This window comes from Oncorhynchus kisutch, linkage group LG21 (assembly GCF_002021735.2).
Source record: "Oncorhynchus kisutch isolate 150728-3 linkage group LG21, Okis_V2, whole genome shotgun sequence".
Classification (NCBI taxonomy): domain Eukaryota; kingdom Metazoa; phylum Chordata; class Actinopteri; order Salmoniformes; family Salmonidae; genus Oncorhynchus; species Oncorhynchus kisutch.
The window spans coordinates 12,851,060-12,873,031 of NC_034194.2; the positions used below are offsets into that span (position 1 = coordinate 12,851,060).

General features: G+C 41.1%; 1 protein-coding gene across 2 annotated transcripts in view; it reads right to left on the reverse strand.

Annotated features, from left to right (window-relative positions):
• The window catches only part of snx14 (sorting nexin 14), a 28,274-nt gene that overhangs the window by 2,341 nt on the left and 3,961 nt on the right, over positions 1 to 21,972 (reverse strand). Inside the window, exons 5-25 of one of the 2 annotated variants that reach the window (XM_020455404.2) lie at positions 15,510 to 15,588; positions 15,387 to 15,430; positions 15,198 to 15,285; positions 14,917 to 15,001; positions 14,630 to 14,786; positions 14,340 to 14,415; positions 14,146 to 14,190; positions 13,977 to 14,057; positions 13,603 to 13,717; positions 9,633 to 9,788; positions 9,330 to 9,454; positions 9,115 to 9,173; positions 8,677 to 8,703; positions 6,129 to 6,258; positions 5,652 to 5,826; positions 2,810 to 2,893; positions 2,549 to 2,649; positions 2,206 to 2,317; positions 1,924 to 1,964; positions 1,597 to 1,716; positions 94 to 217 (exon numbers count right to left, since the gene is read on the reverse strand). In XM_020455404.2, the coding sequence (XP_020310993.1) occupies positions 94 to 217; positions 1,597 to 1,716; positions 1,924 to 1,964; positions 2,206 to 2,317; positions 2,549 to 2,649; positions 2,810 to 2,893; positions 5,652 to 5,826; positions 6,129 to 6,258; positions 8,677 to 8,703; positions 9,115 to 9,173; positions 9,330 to 9,454; positions 9,633 to 9,788; positions 13,603 to 13,717; positions 13,977 to 14,057; positions 14,146 to 14,190; positions 14,340 to 14,415; positions 14,630 to 14,786; positions 14,917 to 15,001; positions 15,198 to 15,285; positions 15,387 to 15,430; positions 15,510 to 15,588 (2,024 nt within the window). The remainder of the gene's footprint in view (positions 1 to 93; positions 218 to 1,596; positions 1,717 to 1,923; positions 1,965 to 2,205; positions 2,318 to 2,548; positions 2,650 to 2,809; positions 2,894 to 5,651; positions 5,827 to 6,128; positions 6,259 to 8,676; positions 8,704 to 9,114; positions 9,174 to 9,329; positions 9,455 to 9,632; positions 9,789 to 13,602; positions 13,718 to 13,976; positions 14,058 to 14,145; positions 14,191 to 14,339; positions 14,416 to 14,629; positions 14,787 to 14,916; positions 15,002 to 15,197; positions 15,286 to 15,386; positions 15,431 to 15,509; positions 15,589 to 21,972) is intronic. The other variant, XM_020455405.2, reaches the window with a different exon arrangement.

A 21,972-nucleotide genomic window follows, 5' to 3' on the forward strand; every position in this document is an offset into this window, starting at 1 on the left:
CTCAAGATGTTTGTGTTATTTGTGTGACTACCATATTTCAAATCATGGTTCAGTCACAGGGGACTACTTCTTCCCTGGTGCCTGGTCACTTACCCATGAACATCATGTAGTCATACATCCCTTCCACTGAGATCACCTCCATAAAGCAGTTCCGGTTGTGTTTCTTCTCCAGGCCCTCGGGCAGGTTAGCGTTGTTTTTGTACAGGTCAGTGAATAGCTAGGGAGATAGAAATCTTTTATATTGATGACAAATGGACTACAAAACACACAACTCAGCCTTTCAAGGAAGTTCAGAGTGAGTCAAACCACACAGTTAACACAGTCTGCCACACTTACTTAATCGTTTAAATCTGAGATTACACATGCAACATTTCCATGGAATATGTTTTTTCAAAAGTGCTAAACTCTGGAATGACCGGAACATTCTCTCATTACGGTTAGTGGAAGGAACATGCAAATATTTATCATTGTGACTGAAATGAGCACATCCTGTCAAAGAGCAGGGCTAAGGAGTAATTGACACTGACAAAAACACTTTTTATTATTTTTTAAACAGAAGATAGTCAAATATTTGGTTCCAGCATTCATCGTGGGGTCATTTGTAAAAACACCTGAGAGTTACGAGGAATGGTTTTAATTTATTAGTTGGGGTCAAGGCCAATCCTCCTTCTAATGTTTTGTGTCACTGAACAAGTTTCAGGTCTGCTGAGCGCAAGCTTCTACGTTGTGAAAATGCAGTGCAACTTCCAGCGGTCGTTTACTGTGAACACTGAGGCTGTACCCACTTTAAGTTAGTTTCAGACAGAGGTCAAGTAGGCTACTGTGGCTATCATAATGTAGGCCTACCAGAAGGGCCTACCATCAAAAACAACAGAAAATGCATCCCATAACATTTTAACACAGGAATAGCTGTTCTATCATTCAGCCTACAGTAGCAGGCAATGTTTGGTGTTCAATGTAGGCCCACATTCCAGGAGCCTCTTGGGAAAAAAAACCTGTAGGGCTTGACATAAACCGGTTTATGCAGTTGTCCTTTAAACAAGGAAGGTGACTGAAATTTAAACCACTTTACAAAATAAAATGTATTCTTGTTCCCATAATTATAGAGAATCAGAAATATTATGCTACCCTCTGCCTATTGGCTACTTAGCCTGTCTCGAAATACAACACTGCCCCTTTAAGACAAGAAAAAGCTCTTTACCCTACTCACTTTTCAAAGATGCTCTTGTAGGAAGCAATCACTCCCCCATTGCTGACTACAAATGATCTAGGCTAATAACTCCCTAACTAGCAAAGGATATGAACAAATGGGCACGTGGCTACATACAGAGCTCGCTTTGTTCTCAAAACAAGACTTAGAGGGAACATTGGTCAAGGTTGTCCACTGAAGCAGGACACATGCCTAGATATATCTGAGATTGATGGGAGGGATGTATACAATCAGTGTTCACTGTGAAGTGTGTACGTGGTCCCAGGGCAAATGGGGAGCTTTGCATAGTAAGTGTAAAGGTAAAACTAGGGAATTTGGGGAAAATGTGACCCTATTCTAGGCTTTTTTTTAGGTTACTTTGGGGAATTGTGCAACCCTAGCCTCACCTTCTTGTTCTTCTCAGCAGTAGGGCTGAGCATGGTCATCTCTGGTCTGCTAGGTTTGGCTTTGGGAGATTCACAGGAGTTGAAGAAGGACTGGATGAAGGGCTCCAGGTTCTGTCCTTTCTGGCAGGCAGAGATGCAGAAGAAAACAAAGACAGAACATTGTGAATAATATCAGTCGAATGAGCCGGAATATTGTCTGATCATATCTACTTCCCTTTCCAGTTAAATTGAGTCTCAGAGATAAACTATGACATTGATATATTGGTATTGGCCAGAACCCCAAGAGATATTCTACTATTAAAAGCACATTGGAAAAATGCCTCTTACCTCTTTAATAATTTTTCCAGGGACAGACCTGAATATTTTACCTGAGAAGGAATAAAATCAATCAACACAGATCCACATGGCGCTACATAGCTAATCAATGATGAACTTCATGTATTTTACCATGGCATTTTTAGTCCTATAAATTCTGTATGAACGCATGGTCAAAAGTAGTGCACTATAGAGGATAGGGTGGCATTTGGGACACAGAACATGTACTTCTCCAGGGCATCTTTAGCCCTCCTCGTGTTATAATGTATGAATATGTTAGAAAATGCTCCATACCGAGGTTGACATCAGGCAACAGCTTATCCATGAACTGAGACTCCATGCTGTGAGGCGATAGGAAGTCTGCCAACAACTGACTGTTACTTAGCTCTGGGTGCTGCATCAGTCTCTGTTCCCAACACACGCACATAAAGGCATGGATGCAGGCACGGATACACGCATAGATGCGCACACACACACACACACAATACAACTATGCATATGCACACACGCACAGGACTCACCAAAAGCGAGAGATGACGATATATTAGAGTAATTTGATTGTTTGTTGTTTTCTTAAGCCTTGAATGCACTACAGTTACTTCACACTATGCAGAGGAACAGGCCTATGAATCATTACCTGCAAATATTCCTCAAATTCTTCCCTTTTGGATGACAAGAACTCATAGTTCTTTGGTCCAATAATTCTTTTGGAGGGAAGCTGTGCATCTGCAAATGAGCCTGTGCAAAAGTGAACAAGGTCAATTTACTAGTGACATTTACAGTGTCAAAAAAGGAAACAAAGGTTCTGTCTGAATCCACCAGCCACAGGACTGAAATAAAGCCAAAAGGGTATACTTCCTCTGTTAAAATGTGTGAGAAAGTATAAATGACATCTTACCATGGAACTCTGTGAGTTTATTTTCTAGAACGTAGAATTCCATGTATCTTCTGAAGATGGACCAGTTCTCCGTTTCTTGCCCCACTGAGAAAACCGCTCAAGAATCAACAGAATTGAAAACCAACATCAATATTGCAGTTTTATATTTCCCAATCCCCACTGTCATAATTCATCAAATGTATGGCTGCTTCCCAAATGGCACTTTATTCCCTACATAGTAGGTAGGCCGATATATAGAAATCATTGAATTTGTTTTAGCGCGATGTTCCAAATGCTTGTATCGCAACAATCAAAAGTACATTTTTCCCTGTTTTTATGAGCGTTGATGTATTTTTGGTCTCATCTCTTTCGCTCCTTCTGTGCACCTTCTCCCACAGACACTAAGTCCCTCCCCATGCCACTCGCAACAATGACAAACGATAACTTCTTGCTCTCTGACAACAAGCAGTCTAAACTTGCTATTTGCATTTGAGGTTTGGGTGAACAGAATCGGTCATATGGACACCGAAATAATTAAGACATTATTTTTCTGTAATAGAGGAGAACGATACTTTTTATATGTCTCAACTCCCAACCTTCATAACAGAGCAGACCCTACTAAAACGGGAGTATCAATAAACATGGCCGTGGAAAATTCATGCTCAGTTTGACGCGCTACTGCTAGCAGCATTTTAGCCAGACTTACATACTAGCTGTCTTGTCCGTTTTTGTTTTTTATAAATGTGCAATGAGAATAAAAATATTCATTTAGATAAGGAATTGGCAACTCATTGTCATTCTGAGAAATAAGCACCTTCTTATCCAGGTAAGCCACTTGATTTCAACAATGAAACAGGCTATGCTGTTCAAACAGTTGAGATGGACAGGAGGGTGTATTCATAATAGTTCAACTGTTCTACCTTATTAGCAAGCAAATAGAAAGCTTATGGTAGAAGGCTTATATTTTAGCCTAGGTATAATTTTATACGCCCTGAATTAATTCGATTATTGCTGACTGTTTGAAATGCAGTGTATTTGACCTTTAATTGTGCAACAAAGCTTATTTAAATGTAAAAAAATAATCAAGATATTTATCGTAGGGGTGGACGATATGAACAAAAATTCATATCACAATATTTTCCACTGTCCGGACGATAACGGTATACTGGAAACAAAAAACATTTCATAAGCCCTTCAAAGTTAATGACAAAATATTGCTTTTGAACCTTATAAAAACAGAAAGGGGGCATTGCACATTTTTGTATATATATATATATAAATTTTTTTTTACTTCTGTGGTAAACCTGTGCAAACATGAAACATAAAAAGGTATGAGTTAAATAAAATAAATATTTAATGCACTCAGGATGTAAAGAAAATGTAAACTTTTTTTGTTGTTTTGTTTTACTTGTTCCTGCCAAATACAAGTAGTACAGTCTTTTTTCCGCAAAACACCGGTTACATCGCCATCAATTGATTTCAGAACCTCTGTCTTGAACAAATGGAGGACCGGTTTCAGATTCGACACACTCACGTATGTCTCTCCTGACGGCATTTGCTCCCGAGTGGCACAGTGGTCTAAGGCACTGCATCTCAGGGCTAGAGGCGTCACTACAGACCTTGGTTCGATCCCGTGCGGGATCGGGAGTCCCATGGCGGCACAAAATTGGCCCAGCGTTGTCAGAGTTAAGGGGGGGGGTTTGGCCGGGTAGGCCGTCATTGTAAAATAAGAATTTGGTCTTAACTGACTTACCTAGTTAAATAAATGAAACATTTAAAAAATACAGTGAAATCCTGGAGGTGCTACCGTGATGGATTCAAAGACCTCACTGTCTTGCCAGGAGGGTGCAGGGTGTTCTAGAGTTCTGGTAGACATGTTTTGCTGAAGTATTTACGGCTCAGGATCTCGTATCTTGGGTATAGAGTTCAAATCAACTTTCTGAAACAGTTTTTCTCCACAGTTTGATTTGTTTCCATGTCTTTTGCTATGTGATAGGTAATTGCATTCGTTATTTCATTCCACTTCTTGTCATACGGATTACCACTAATGATTGGTGCGTTGAGTGACAGCTGAGTGCGGGTCTGGCTTGAAGATGTCTTGAGACTTGTTCTGCTGCTCCGGGGGTTTGTTGCACGCATTCTGGTAGATTCTTCAAATTCGCGCACATTTCAGATGGTGAAAAAGATTGCTGGTGTTTCCACCTTTGGCAAGCACAATGAGTCTACACAACTTACACAATACTATTTGTTGGGGTTGAGGTCCGATATCTGAAAGCCAAACCAGTTCCAGTCGTCCTGCAAATCAACCTCATGAGTGTTATTTTCCTAGTCTTCAGTCATCCTCAATTCTTGCTTACACTTTTGCGCTTGTGTTTCGGACACTTTTGCTAACGAAATGAGTTTACTTCACTAAATGTTTGCTTGCATGTTTCTTTTGTTGACTTTGATTGACAGGCAGATTGCGTGTAACGTCAATGCTCCTACTTTTTTTCTTTGCAAAAAAAAAAGAAAAAGAAGCTATGTAAAAGATAAAACTATTTGAACTAGCCCACTAAGCTGTATCACTCGACTGAAATTTTGAACAAAACAAAAACGCCTTAATTCATACATTTATTAATTTACCATGATATGGCAAAATCCACATCATGGCACAACATCATACCAGTATTCACATTCATACCAGTACACCACCCAACCCCAATATATCTTGAATCACTCATAACTATCTTTAGGCCATATCCCCCAGCCCTACTACATAGTTCCCTACTTTTGACCAGGACTCTCTGATCAAAAGTAGTGCATTATGTTGGTAATAGGGTGCCATTTGGGACTAACTCATAAACACCTCTGGTCGTGCCCTCACCTTCCTTCCTGTCGTTGCGTTCCACTTCGATACAGAACACAGGGACTCTCTCCCTATTGAGCTCATCAACGTAGGGGATGGTGATGCTCCAGGCTGACAGGTTCCTCAGGACTCCTGGAGTACTGCAAGCCTCCACTGGGGTGTTATCCTCCACCACCACTGTGGCCTCCTCAATCTGCAACACATGGGAGGTATGGGACGACAGTTGAACTAAGCTCATGAGGCACTTATAAGTTATATTCTTTTAGAATCAAATAATTTACATAAAAGTACAAATATATATGCACCAATAGCAGAACATCCCTTTAAATTGTACTAAGCCAAAAAAATAAACCCTTTGGTGATAAACATGAAAACCACCTATTCATATACAGATAGTGGAGGATGAGGAAGTGATATCGGTTTCTCTTTGGGTGTCCGTTTTAAATTATTGCACTATATCAGGAATAGAGTGCCATTTGGAGGGGAAGCTCTCACCGCTTCATCTTCAGCGTTGACCATGGCGTACGGCAACATAGTCCCCTCCATGGTAGTGCTTTTGAAGACACCTTTGATTTTGCTGCCGATCCTGCTTATCCCGAAGGACTCCCCTCGTTTTGAGATATTCCTTCACAGGCACAAACAAAAACATAGAGTCGGAAAGGGAGCTGTGAGCGACTGCATGTGTTCCTGCCAACAGTTGAGGCCACTTATGCAAACGTCTGATGTTAATGCAGCCTTGCCTCATGTCAAAATGCCATGCTGATTTCCAAATCCGAACAACACACAACGAGAGAACACATTATGAAACGCTGCACATTCAACTAACGGACAGACGAAAACAGATGAGAGGTACTTTGAAGTTGTGTATTACAGGAGTATATGCTTACAGACTAAGGTTCAAAGCTAGCCACACACAAAGCATCCTCCATTCAAGCACTCGCATCTTTGTATTAGAGGTCGAGCGATTAATCGGAATGGTCGATTAATTAGGGCCAATTTCAAGTTTTCATAACAATCGGAAATCGGTATTTTCGGACAAAGATTTTGCCGATTTTACACGTTTATTTAATCTTTATTTAACTAGGCAAGTCAGTTAAGAACACATTCTTATTTTCAATGACGGTCTAGGAACGGTAGGTTAACTGCCTCGTTCAGGGGCAGAACGACAGATTTTCACCGTGTCAACTTGGGGGATTCAATCTTGCAACCTTACAGTTAACTAGTCCAACGCTCTAACCACCTACCTCTCATTGCACTCCACGAGGAGACTGCCTGTTACACGAATGCAGTAAGAAGCTAGCTAGCATTAAACTTATCAATCATAATCACAAGTTAACTACACATGGTTGATGATATTACTAGTTTATCTAGCGTGTCCTGCGTTGCATATAATTGATGCGGTGCGCATTGTTGCTCCAATGTGTACCTAACCATGAACATCAATGCCTTTCTTAAAATCAATTACACAGAAGTATATATTTTTAAACCTGCATATTTAGCCAAAAGAAATCCAGGTTAGCAGGCAATATTAACCAGGTGAAATTGTGTCACTTCTCTTGCGTTCATTGCATGCAGAGTCAGTGTATATGCAACAGTTTGGGCCGCCTAATTTGCCAGAATTTTACGTAATTATGACATAACATTGAAGGTTGTGCAATGTAACAGGAATATTTAGACTTATGGATGCCACCCCTTAGATAAAATACGGGACTGTTCCGTATTTCACTGAAAGAATAAACGTCTTGTTTTCGAGATGATCGTTTCTGGATTCGACCATATTAATGTCCTAAGGCTCGTATTTCTGTGTGTTATTATGTTATAATTAAGTCTGATTTGATAGAGCAGTCTGACTGAGCGGTGGTAGGAAGCAGCAGGCTCGTAAGCATTCATTCAAACAGCACTTTCGTGCGTTTTGCCAGCAGCTCTTCGTTGTGCGTCAAGCATTGCGCTGTTTATGACTTCAAGCCTATCAACTCCTGAGATTAGGCTGGTGTAACTGATGTGAAATGGCTAGCTAGTTAGCGGGGTGCGCGCTAATAGCGTTTCAAATGTCACTCGCTCTGAGACTTGAAGTGGTTGTTCCCCTTGCTCTGCATGGGTAACGCTGCTTCGAGGGTGGCTGTTGTCGTTGTGTTCCTGGTTCGAGCCCAGGGAGGAGCGAGGAGAGGGACGGAAGCTATACTGCTACACTGGCAATACTAAAGTGCCTATAAGAACATCCAATAGTCAAAGGTTAATGAAATACAAATGGTATAGAGAAATAGTCCTATAATTCCTTTAATAACTACAACCTAAAACATCTTACCTGGGAATATTGAAGACTCATGTTAAAAGGAACCACCAGCTTTCATATGTTCTCATGTTCTGAGCAAGGAACTTAAACGTTAGCTTTCTTACATGGCACATATTGCACTTTTACTTTCTTCTCCAACACTTTGTTTTTGCATTATTTAAACCGAATGTAACATGTTTCATTATTTATTTGAGGCTAAATTTATTTTATTGATGTATTATGTTAAGTTAAAATAAGTGTTCATTCAGTATTGTTGTAATTGTCATTATTACAAATACATAATTATATATTTTAAGTAAAAAAGTAATTATTATTATTGTAATTTTTTTTTATCGGCCGATTAATCGGTAGCGGCTTTTTTTTGGTCCTCCAATAATCGGTATCATATCGGCGTTGAAAAATCATAAATCGGTCGACCTCTACTTTGTATATTCAAAAGGTGCAACTAAAATAAAGACCAATACATCTATCCAAAATGTAACATAGGCAAATAACCCCAAATCTTGTTCAGTTAGCGCAATTCAACACGATAAAGGTAAGTTAATGCAAAAACACATACAAACACTAGATTGCAAAAGCCTACTGAAGACAAGTGCTTATTGCCCCACAATGCTTTTGTTCTCAGGCAAATTTTGGTTCCATTCACTTCATTCTGGGCATATTAAATAGCATATCTTGCAAGCAGCTAAATCAACGGGAGCCAGCCGAGGGACATTAGCTTGGCCTGCATCATTCAAAACACATACTCACCTCATATCATCCAAACTCAGACTATTCCTGGAATAATAGGCACAATGAATCACAGGCTGCCAGGATAAACAGGAGCAGCCCACAAATAGTACAAATTTGCCTCAGTGCCCTTTGTGGGGATGTGGTGGGCGTCAACAGGTCTGTTACTGGGGCCAAAAATAATACACCACCCTAATGTAGTGTTGATGTGAACTTGATTTAGACTTGGAGGCATTCTGTCTATTACATGAATGACATAATGAATCTAGTCTTAACACTTCTGTTTGGAAGAATATTAAAGCTCTCCAATTAAGTCTCTATTTAGATTTAAAGGGAACATTTGTGGGCTATATTATGACAACACCAAAAAACCTATAAAACGAACTACACTAAACCACTTAAGCTTAGAGTAATATTAGACATCTTTCCAATGTAGTCATTGCCATTAGGAGCACAAACCTGTTCATTCTGGAGTCCATTTTTGGAGACTCCACCCCCCTCAGAAGGTGTCTGAAATACTGCAGAGACAAAGAGAGCTATAAATGTGGGAAAATGTTATCCATTTGTCAACTTGCTTTTGTATATCTTTTGACTCTGTCATAGTATGTTTGCCCTATGTGCAATTTAGAACACAGACGATAGTATAGTAGTGTAGGTGCTGTACTTGGGCTCACCTCATCGCTGTGGCAGAACATGGGGGTGAAGACGCTCTCCAGCAGGGACAGCACATGCTCATAGGCCTCAAACAGGCAGTGCATGGTCTGCAGCTTCACCACACCCTCGTACGGCCCCTGTGCAACTAGTGCCAATTATGACAGAGTACAGTAAAATAAATAAAATATATTAAAAAGAGCAAGTCATAAATATTTTCAGGGTTTGTGGACTTTGAGAAAATAGCACATATCTGAACAAAAAAGGCTGCGTACGTCACACTATGTTGAACAATGATTGTGTACTGAGAATCTAGCAGAGCTTACTGTTTCGTATTTCCTCGATGATGAAGGGGTCAAAGCTGATCTTGTCGATGCTTTCTTCCAGGCAGTAGGTCTCATAGAGGTGCTGCACCTCTCCATGCAGGCGCTGCAGCTCAGAGTCACTCAGCTCCGGACACAGGATCTTATCATTGAACTCCTCTGGAATGACATGGAGGAGAAGTAGATGAATGCTGTTACAGTGTTACTTGATTGATCAATGTTTTATAAAACTTCCAAATTCACAGTAGAGGTGCGTGGGTAAAAATCACTGGGGAAGCCAAGCCAGGGGGGGAAAAAAAGCCATATTACAACCTACGTGTTGTGATACTTGCGTTGTTTGTTCTATACCCTGTTAGTTCATATGCCTTGCGACCCTGATATATAGGCTTAAAGGTCGGGACAATAAGGAACAGTGGCAGCATAAATTCAACCACACCTTTGTTTCAACACAAAACCAGAGAGTGGACATATGGACTTCACCAGACATATGTCCGGTGAAGTCCACAAAACATATTGCATGTAACAGTCACATAACCATGGTTAAGCAAGTTAATGTTTCCGACATTTTCAGACTACTAAACAACTATTGATTTAGAACACCGTATGGTTAACACAAGTCGCAAACAAACCGGGAGCTGCCTCCACTATTCCAGCACCATTTCAACATCATCAAATCACCTATGCTTAGTCTAATATAGTGACAACTAAAAGATTTCAAAAACTATTTAGTCCAATCAACATAAGCTAGATGTGGCTGTCCATGGTACTGATGTGTGCGCGCGTGTAAGTAAGTAAAAAAACATGTCGACTCACCCTACGTGTAGAAAAACGCCAATGCCATCCTCCTCTCTTTCATGTTGCCGAAACGGTCTATGATTTTCATACAGTACACACTTAGTTTTTGTTGTCCTCGGCTACCTGGCTAAAATGCTGGCTGGCTAGTCTGACTTCATGGGCAACAATTAGCCTGCTAGTTAACATTAGCCTACTACATCTAGCTACATATTGAACTTCCATCCTCTCAGGCCTGAGGCACAATGTATGAATTTATGGTTAGATCAGAATCACCGTTATAATCACTGGCCAGTACAGAGAAGGAAGTAAAGCCACAAGTTGAAATTCCTACCTCCGTCCATGGCTAATTTAGGAAAGGGCCAATTTCAGCTAGCTAGCCACCGGAGGACAACACAACGAGATGCAACAATTCAAGTTGTTTTCTGTCAATTAAGTTTGGCTTGATGTGCTTGGTGTGAAGCCAAATCCAAACTGGCTTCCCTTGATAGGTCTATTCACAGCTGAGCTCACTCAGTTTAGCTCAAAGCTGATTGCGCCCATTATTGTATAATTGTTTATCAAGGGAGGACAAATGATACGGGCAGCAACAGAGCTGTCACAAAATTTAGTCAGCCTATAATTGTCAAGCAAATAACTGTTGGGCTCACATTTAGCATCTCCTGGCTTTCACACATGGATTTATTAGACTTTATAAGGCTATGTAATATAGGTCAAAAGAAGCATTATATGAAGAACATCTAATCTATTTCAGAAGAACAGAATAGCATACTCTTGAGTTGTCCTTATGTTTGGTCCTGAACTGGCTATGCCAAATGGCTGTGGACTACACTAGTTCATTTAGTAAACAAGACTTACTTAGAATTCCATGGCATTATTTTATTGTATGAAGAATAAAATTGAACAAAGCTAAACAAAATCCCAATATTTTTTTTCAAAACGATTTGAGGGTGTGCGCACATGTGGCTATTATTAATGAGTTATTAATGTAACTTAAGTTGTTCTACAAACGTTGGGCTATATGTTTTGATTTTTAATACATTGTAAGGCTGCATGATGCAACTAATGATTTGAAAAAAGTTGCTTGAAAGGCATGAGCTCTGCTTTGTTTTTTTTGCGCAAGCTGCACACTTCATTTGTCTCTCGTTCTCTCACAATTAGACAAGCACTTGATAATGCCTCGAATTTCACGCCGGCATCCCCTTTGTGTCCGTATTGCCCCCTAAAAAATACATGCCTTTTGCGGCCAGTGGCCATTGTGCTACATTGTACCCTTCACCCTGAGTGCTGTACGCTCCTAAGCACCGCTCACTCACATGGCTCTCCATCACGTGATTGGGTCTCTCTCACAGGCTACAAGTGAAGACCGACACATCCGGGACGCAACTGCGCACGTCCTTATCCAATTTCGAAGTGCATATTGGGACGGCAGGGTAGCCTAGTGGTTAGAGCGTTGGACTAGTAACCGAAAGGTTGCAAGTTCGAATCCCCTAGCTGACAAGGTATAAATCTGTCATTCTGCCCCTGAACAGGCAGTTAACCCACCGTTCCTAGGCCGTCATTGAAAATAAGAATTTGTTCTTAACTGACTTGCCTAGTTAAATAAAGGTTAAAAAAATAATAATTAAAAAAAATATTGGAAGAACTGTCCACATGTACTTTTTGTCAGCCAACAAGATGAATAGGCCTAACGAACAGCAAAAGCACTATCAATCTACTATCCCCCATAGTACAAAAGTCAACATATTCTATTCTGTGCGAGAAATAAATATTCCAAACATAGTCTGGGACAGTTCTGGTATGCAATAGAAGTGATAATATATAGATTAATATTGCCACCCATCAGACTATTTTTGACTTAATCTTGTCTTTACGTGTAATAAATAATATATGTGTAAAATGTGTTTTGATTTAGAATGGCCCATTATCATGCACCTGTCTCGAAACAGGGGCAGTGGTAAAAAATACATGTCAACTATGAACTTCAGTAGCGAATGGAGGGCGCTTTTCCCATGGTTCATTTTAAAATGCCAGCCAGGTAGGCTATACTCCTGTTGTAAAGATAAACAATGTGCTTAATATTAGGAAAGTTGAGAAATAAATATAGTAGGCCTAGCCTATAGAAAGATGGTATCCTCTTTTTAAAAGAGGCCATCACTCTGTTTTCTCATGCAATTGCATAGCCTATAGAAATGTTGTGTAACAGGAGCTCATTGGCTCTCATGAAGTGTTTGATTAGATTTTCAAACACATTTGCATTGATGTTAGAGTGATTAGAGGGACAATAGAGTGCTGAGTACCAGGCAGTTAGCAAGTTTGGTAGGCTACTAATGATCATCAGCAGCATTAGAACTTGGAGAAGCCTAATTACCATGACTAAACGGTCACGTGGAATTTGACTGCCTTTTGACCGCTGGTGTGGCGGCAATACAGTCATTGCAACAACCCTAGGTGGCAACAATATCAAACTATTTTTGACCAGACATCATCAGATAGATGTGCTACACATACAGACGGGCGCATTTTGAATTGCTACCTCTGTATTCCTATGGGTCTCATTCAAACTCATGATTATTTATACACATTTAAAACAGTTATAGTTCAAAGGTTTTTGACAAGCAATCTAAGTAGGGTCAGTCTGAACATCTCAATGTTGGTTTGGAGTTGATAGCTTAAACAGTAAAATGGTTGATAGGTCTAGATTATTATTTTAAAAATGACCATTTTAGTCTATGGGAGCTCATTTAAATATTGCAGTAATAAAAAAAAAGTAGAAATGCTATCAAAAATATTTTCTCAAACAATCTAAACTGGGGCAATCTGGTTTTGTGTTAATAGCTAACATATTTTAAGCTCTAGAGTGGGCCTGAAGAAGTCGAATAAGAAATAGTGTCTTGCCTTCAGCAAGCACATTAATAAAGAAAGAGAAGTGGGGTTCAGTGTTGTAACTCTATAGACATCACTGACTATGGTTACTCTGTGTCATGGACTTATGGTCTTCAATATACATGCCTCTCAATATGGGAGTAGCATGCAGGAAAGATGGCAATACAAATGTATTTCTGTCATAACAAACAACTCAATTCAAAAAATATTTTAAGGGGTGAGAATGTGGTAGGAGGCAAACAAAAGGCCTTTTAAAGCCTTGTATGAGGATCTCTGAAAGTAGTGCTGTCCTTACCCACAGTGAGGCAGAACTGAAGAACCTGCACAGCCCCCTCCTGCTTCAGGAAGTTCATGAAGCGGAAGAGCAGGTCCTGTTGCTCCCGGATCTCCTTCAGCTCCAGCTTCAGCACCTGGGAAACCACAGGCGGGATGACAGCCACAGAGTTCAGAAACTGTGCTTGTCCATGCAAAACTCTAAACCAATACTTTAACTATTGCCTTCATTTTTATTATTTTGTCGTGTCTTCTATTTTAGTTCACTGACTACCTTTCTAATTGTGCTTGTTAGAACTAGGAGGGTACAGTAGTACAGCTATTAATTGTTAGTGGAATGGATACATAACTAACAAGGGCTTTATGTTCCAAATGCTGAAGGGACTAAGTACTTACAGATGTCTTCTTGGTACGAGGGTCAGCGTATTTCTGCAGGAATGGAACCAGGGCAGATGGTGGATCCATGGCCAGCTCAGGCTGGGCAAACAATTTGAGGAATAAATAACGAATGCATTACAGCATGATGCTTCCACATGAGGTTTGGTAAAACGCCCAATTTACTTACTGGAGAGTCATCAACAAATATTAGAACCATGTGGTTCACAGTATCCTGAAAAGCAACAGGAGGAATGCATCAATAAGATGGAATGTCAACCACTGCTCAGTTAAATTGCTACCATTCCAGAAGTACATGTTCTGCTCATTTATATCCGTTCGTATTCATATCCTATATCACTAAGCACACAACATTCTACTTACAGGATCAGCCATGAAGTCCAAGGTGGGGAGGAACACAGACCCTACCATGACCTCTCGCATCAGCAGAGCTAAAGATCTGACAATCAGGAAGACATAGGATTCAGATAAAGTGCATGATTTCAAATGTTTTTAACAGTAGTGTTCAGTTTTTCCATGAGGAAGATCTGACAGAAAAAATGTTAAAGAGTTAAATGTCAATAATTTTGATAACAACATAGTGATAAGAATAATAAAAAATATACGATTGTGACTGACAGAGGTGCATGGACTGCCTGGTTGGGTGGGCCTACCTGCAGTCAGTAGCTTTGGGTGGCATGAGATAGGAAAAGAGCATCTCTGTCACCTTCCTGAGATAAAGCAGCTCATCTCTGCGACTGCGCAGGGCAACATGCAGGTCAGGGCCATACTCATCCAGAGCAGCCTGCTGCAAACCTTCAGTGTTCTTCACTAGAACACACAGAGTATTAACCCTTGCACAGCCAGTACACATTTTGTTTTCTTTATTGACCAACATCTTGCAGTGCAGAATACTACTGTGAGAATGAAAATGTGCAAATCCACAAAACAAATTGTAAACCTTTTTGTTTGGCCTTTGCAATGATTTCAACGTGCTTCATGGCAGCTTTCATCATTTTGCCAGAAATAAGTGAGGGGACATCAACCTGTGTGAAACAATTACACAGTTAGCGTAGAGTCTGAAAAATAGCCACACCACATTAACACGGTATTAACCATTAGCAATATGTGGATTCAAATGACATACAAAATTCTAATATATGCTAAGGTGTCTTGACAAAGGTTACTATTCGGAGAACAGAATGTGGGTGAAAGAGATGAATAGACATAACTATATATCACCTTCTGAGCGCGTCGAACTAACACAGATGCAAAGAAACGAAAAGTCATTCTCAGTTCATCTACGCATGCCTCATCATCGGTGATGTCCCTATAAAGTAAAGTAATAAAAAGCATAATGAAATACGCATTACAAAATCCAGACAGAAAACCCAAGTCAAATTGTTCAAAACTGTGGTAGAAACTACTCACCTGTACCAGGGATATACAAAATTCTCCAGAACCAACTCGAGCAACTAAGGGCCAAATATCAATAATTATTCATTTCATTTGTGATTTTCAAAATGATATCTTTGAAATGACCCATTACTGTACCTCTGACATAGAAGCATCCACTTTTGAGTAGACTTTCAAGTCCAACCATGGCTGATAGTTTTCTAGGAGTAATGTTGGTCTGTGAAGGACACCATATTTCAAGTTTAATTTTAATTTTTACATTTCAAATCACAATTCAGTCATATTTATCACAATAATTTGCATAGTGATGTGTGAATGTGTCAGTCGGTCCTGTGCAACACATACTCAGAGTAAGTTTACATGCAAAGTAATAATTCAATAAACTGATTATGGCAGTAGGCAGATGACGCAAGTCTAGTAAACGCCTTACTCTGCTCATCTTAACATCGGCGTACAGACAAAATCAAAATAAGCATACGACAATTAAACCACCTGATTTTCTGAGCAATCTTTCAAATTATTAGGACATGTAAACACCTTAGAAATCGGCGTTCCAGCAGTGTATTTGATCTGCGCATGTGGTAACACAAACTTCCTCTAGCGTGAGTGAAGTGAGTTCGGAACAACAATGTATGCGTAGTAGTTTTCACAAACTTTATATGTCCGAACTCAATGTGAAACGCGTCCCAAAAATAACATGGTCATAGTGGTAGAACTTCAGATGAGAATTTCAGATGTGTCCATATACACAGGATTATTTATGAAATCGTTCTTCTTGCAAAGCATGTAAAGGTTATATTCAAACTATTATGCTATATTAATCTGACAATTCACAATCGCATAGTGTTAATGTAACCGTAATCTTGTGTCCACTAGATGGCAGATTAACTCCAGATGCACCTCTAACCAATGGGGCAAAAATCCTCCTTGGCATGTTACTCATCAATGCCACTGCTGTTCATTACTCAACACAAGATTTATTCTTAAGCATTCACAATGTAAACGTGAGTGGTGAGCTGTAGTGATGCTCGTGTCAGGCGTTTGCTCAACCCACCTGCACACAATTGCTAATAACCCATCTGCAACTGCCAGACTATGTGATAAAGTGAAAAGTGTGTGGGATTATCTTTTTTTTTTTTTTTTCAACCAATTTAGATAGGTTTACAGTACAAGTCAAAAGTTAAGACACACCTACTCATTCAAGGGTTTTTATTTTTTACCTTATAGAAAAATAGTGAAAATATCAAAACTATGAAATAACACATACAGAATCATGTAGTAACCAAACAAGTGTTAAAACAAATCAAAATATATTTTATATCTGAGATTCTTCAAAGTAGCTATCCTTTGCCTGGATGACAGCTTTGCACACCCTTGGCATTCTCTCAACCAGCTTCACAGGGAATGCTTTTCCAACAGTCTTGAAGGAGTTCCCACATATGCTGAGCACTTATTGGCTGCTTTTCCTTCACTCTGTGGTCCAACTCATCCCAAACCATCCCAATTGGGTTGAGGTCGGGGGATTGTGGAGGCCAGGTCATCTGATGCAGCACTCCATCACTCTCCGTCTTGGTCAAATAGCCCTTACACAGCCTGGAGGTGTGTTGGGTCATTGTCCTGTTGAAAAACAAATGATATCCCATCTGGTTTGGGCTTAGTGGGACTGACGTATCGCTGCAGAATGCTGTAGTAGCCACGCTAGTTAAGTGTGCCTTGAATTCTAAATAAATCACCAACAATGTCACCAGCAAAGCACCCCCACACCACACCCTCCATGCTTCATTGTGGGAACCACATATGCGGAGATCATCCGTTCACCTACTCCGCGTCTCGCAAAGACAGGGCGGTTAGAACTATAAATCTTAAAATTTGGACTCAGACCAAAAGGACAGATTTCCACCAGTCAAATGTCCATTACTCTTGTTTCTTGGCCCTAGCAAGCATCTTCTTATTGGGGTCTTTAGTAGTGGTTTCTTTGCAGCATTTCGACCTTGAAGGCCTGATTCACGCAGGCTCCTCTGAACAGTTGATTTTGAGATGCGTCTGTTACTTGAACTCTTGTGAAGCATTTATTTGGGCTGCAATTTCTAAGGCTGGCAACTATAATGAACTTATCCTCTGCAGCAGAGGTAACTCTGGGTCTTCCTTTCCTGTGGCGGTCTTCATGAGAGCCAGATTCATCATTAGCGCTTGGTTTTTACAACTGCAATTGAAGTTCTTGAAATGTTCCCGCATTGACTGACCTTCATGTCTTAAACTAATGATGGACTGTTGTTTCTCTTTGCTTATTTTAGCTGTTCTGGCCATAACATGGACTTGGTCTTTTACCAAATAGGGCTATCTTCTGTATACCACAACAGTTGTCACAACACAACTGATTGGCTCAACTGCATTGAACAAATTCTACAAATTAACTTTTAACAAGGCACAACTTTTAATTGAAATGCATTCCAGGTGAGAGAATGCCAAGAGTATGCCAAGTTTGCAAAGCTGTCATCAAGTCAAAGGGTGGCTACTTTGATGAATCTCAAATATAAAACACACTTTTTTGGTTACTACATGATTCCATGTGTAATTTTATAGTTTTGATGTCTTCACTATTATTCTATAATGTAGAAAATAATACAAATAAAGAAAAACCCTGGAATGAGTAGGTGTTCTAAAACTTTTGACTGGTACTGTATATGTGCGTATGATCACGCAGCATCCAGCCAGAGTTGTTCAACTTTACTTGGTGGGTTTGCAGTTGTTCTGAAGTTTACACAGTGTTGTGAATGTATTTGCAGATCCAAAGAGTTCAAATTTTATGGAGAATAAACCGTGAAAGAGAACAGCACTGTGCCCTTTGTCAATGACCCATACAAGAGCCGTTACACTGGTGCCGTGACCCGGATGATCCTCATGATCAGCCTGACGCAGATCACCGGGGGAAGTGAAGATCAAGTGTGCTCTTCTGGTCAGATGTTTGGTTTCATGCCATAGGGCTGCTGTTTTGTCATTTCAGTGTTGTGATTTTCCAGTTTGTCAATTTTTCTTTAACTTTTTCTTTGACATATAATTTGTTTCATCTAAGGGCGGTGTCAGGGATCACAAATCTTCAACTGATAGTGAAATAGTTTACTATTTTATTACTCCTACTATTGCCAAGGGGAGGGGTGTTTGGTTTGGCAAACATACAGGTAGCAATGCAATGTCCAGTGGGATTCATGGTCGGGGAGTGGGGATACATCAGTCATTAGCTGATCGTGTTAGGAGTGCGGGTACACAGTTCAGGAGTGGGTTGATATGAGACACTATTTGAAAAAGCAAAGATGTGAGGTGCCTGTTCAAGCAGCAGAGATCATGAGCAGGTTAATGGGAAAAGCCAGGAATGTTGTGAAGAGCCGTTGGACGTCAAACAGAACCTGGATCTAATCTACCCCATCCTCCTGCAATACTTCCATAACTCCTGCCTTGGTTCAATGCGCAGCAGCCAGATGAGATGGACATGTTGGAACTAATGATGGAGAAAGTGCAGCGACAAAACAGTGGTTCCCGTGAACACAACCCACCTGCACACAACCCAAGGTCTCATCATCGTACCAGTGACCAGGCCTGCAGGGTCTGTAATGATACTAGGCACTCAAGTCTCATTGCATGGGAGAGCGTATGTGTTTCCTCCGTTTCAATCCTGGTCACACGAGAGATGCATGCCCCAGGCTTTTGTCACAGTCCAGTCCAGCTGAGGAAAACTAGCCAGTCTGTGTTTTGAGGGAGGCAGTACAGGTAAAGATACTCCCAATGCCGAAGCTCTACACATGTCATCCAAAGACTAATGACATGACTGGATATGTTGTGTACCAGAACACACATATAGTAGGAAGAAGCAACAGCCTGTTTTACACACCTGTTGGTAACAAAGTGACTCTCGGCACTAAGCTTGACAGTGGGTCAATGGCGTGTACAATGAGTGGAATGGCTGAGCTGAAGTTAATAGATGCTGGGGTAGTTGGTGTGAAAAGCCAGTTTAACTCAGATGTCATACTTGTTGGCGGTGGAGGACACCTTGAGAGGCCAACATCTGCATTCAACATAAACATTGAAGTCTATGGATGCAAGATGGTTGTTCCATCCTCGGGAGTAGAAGGTCAACATGATGAACTAATACTGGAAACCAAAGTGATCAAGCACATCCTCCGTGTATCAAAACAATGTGACAATTATTGGAAAGCAGTCTCGGGTCCCTGCATCACAGATGACACGGAATCTGAGCAGTTTCTCACCATGTTAGCTGGAATCAACCACTGGAGAGGCGACAACATCTCTAACGAGATAGGAAGAGTGAGATGTAACTCAGCCATTTGCCTTGACCGTGGTCGCTAGTATCTGGTTCGGGGAAAGATAAACAAAAACTAGTGTTGCGTCTCCTGGCAGCTCAATGATGACAGAACCTACTACGTCTCGCTCAGCACTATGGGGGGGGGGGGATCATGTTGGCAAGGATTGTTATGCCTGTGTGGGGAGACAGATGGGTCCCACTGAAGCTGATCAACACATCTGGACATCCAGTGTGGCTGAAGTACAATGTAAAGCTTGCAGACATCTTCCCATGTGTAGCAATGGAGGACATACAAGACACCGAACCAGAACAGTGTAGTCCACCAGGTCAGCTGTCCTCAAGCCACGTCTGAGGCCGATCTAAGAGACACATTCCACGGAAGAGAAGCTAAGATTGCTGGAGTTGAGTGCTTTGGACCTCAGCCCCTGTGATGTGAATGAGAAGTGCAAGAGTCAGCGGGCTGACCTAGTAGTGTGCTATGAGGATATCTTTTCACGTCACCATCTTGATTGTAGAGAAGATGAAGGATTTATTCACAGAATCCGCATGACTGACATTAGACAGTTCCGGCCTCCGTTCCAAAGAGTGCCTCCAAGTCAATACCAGAAGATGCGCCAGGTCTTGAGTGAGAAGGGGGGGGGGGGGGGGGGGGATCTCATTTGGAAAATGGACAAGCAAGTAAGCATCTCCCCTGGTGCTAATCTAGAAGAAAAATTGAGAGCTTTGTATCTGTACAGACCTCCGCTGGTTGAACAAGAGGACCCTGAAAGATGCACATCCTCTCCCGCACTAGATGGACTGCTTGGCTGCATTCAGCGGCAACGCTCTTCAGCACACTGGATCTCACCTCTGGGTTCTATAACATGCCACTGCACGAAGATGACAGGAAGTATTCAGCCTTCACAACACCTATGGGGCTCTTTGAATATAACCGTCTACGTCAGGGTCTCTGTGACATCCCTGGAAGCTTCATGCGCATGATGGACAGTATCTTCGGAGATCAAAACTTCATGTATTTGCTGTGTTATTTGGATGATCTGTTGGTCTTTGGCCCAGACGAGAAGACGGCCTTGGAACCCTTGGAGATGGTAACATGAAGTTGGCCCCATTTTCTCTGGAAGTCTGTCAAGTTCCTTGGTCATATAATGTATGAAAATGGTGTGTATACAGATCCTAATAAAGTTGACAGCATCCCTAAGATAAGCATTAGTGATCTGATGGAATTTTATGGTGACTCCTTCACAGAAATGGGTAAGGTCATTCCTTGGCATGGTAAACTACTACCAACACTTTGTGCCTGGTTTCTTCGCAATAGCCAAACCTCTTCTCGTAGACTGGATCAAAGAGAAAACCCTAGGGTCGTCAGAAAGTAAAGCACTCAGCGTCGAAAGTTGAGCGTCGCAGACTGGACACCTGAACATGAGAAGGCCTTCAAAAAATGTAAGACCTCTCTGGTAGACACGGTGGTGTTGGCACATCCTGACCTCTCCCGCCTGTTCATGTTATCGACAGATGCGGCATTGGTGCTGTCCTGTCAGTTGCAAGACGGAGAAACTTGTGCCAGACCCATTACATGGGTCTGGGTTGGAGTTCCTGGCAATGAAGTAGTCGATCTGTGACAAGTTCAGTCACTGGTTGAAAGGTCATGTCTTCACTGTTTGGACTGACAACAATCCATTTACTGACATTATGACCAAGCTGAGGCTGGACTGTTGCAAGCAACGCAGAGTGGCCAAGTTAGCCAGTTATGATTTTGACATCAAGGACGTGCCAGGTCCTCAGAATATGGTTGCTAATGCTCCAAGTCGAGTGCCCTTTATCAAAGCTATTGGCAACAGACTGCTTTGTGAGCCCAATGGAAAAACTCCTTAGTGACATTCAGGCAGTGTCAAACACTTCAGTCCAAGATGCCTTCAGGAGTTCAAGCGATCTCAAAAGGTAGCCCCAAATGTATAAGCTCACAGAACTTCCAAGTCTGTTTACATGTGTTCTCAGTCCTTGGCAGCGAATACATCAGCCATACTCCAGTCACATGACAACTAGGAAACAGGAGCTAGAACACGTGCATCATTTACCTCAACTGATATCTCCTGGTCAAGACACCTTACCTGCCTACTCTGAGAAGGAGCTTTGTGATGAGCAACTCAACAAGAGGACCATTTCTCGTGTGCTATTCTATGTGGAGAGACAACGCAGGCCTTCAAAAAGGGAAAGAGCAAGAGAAACAGTTACAGCCATCAGACACTTGAAGAGCTGGGAGAAGCTTGTTGTCAGTAATGACAT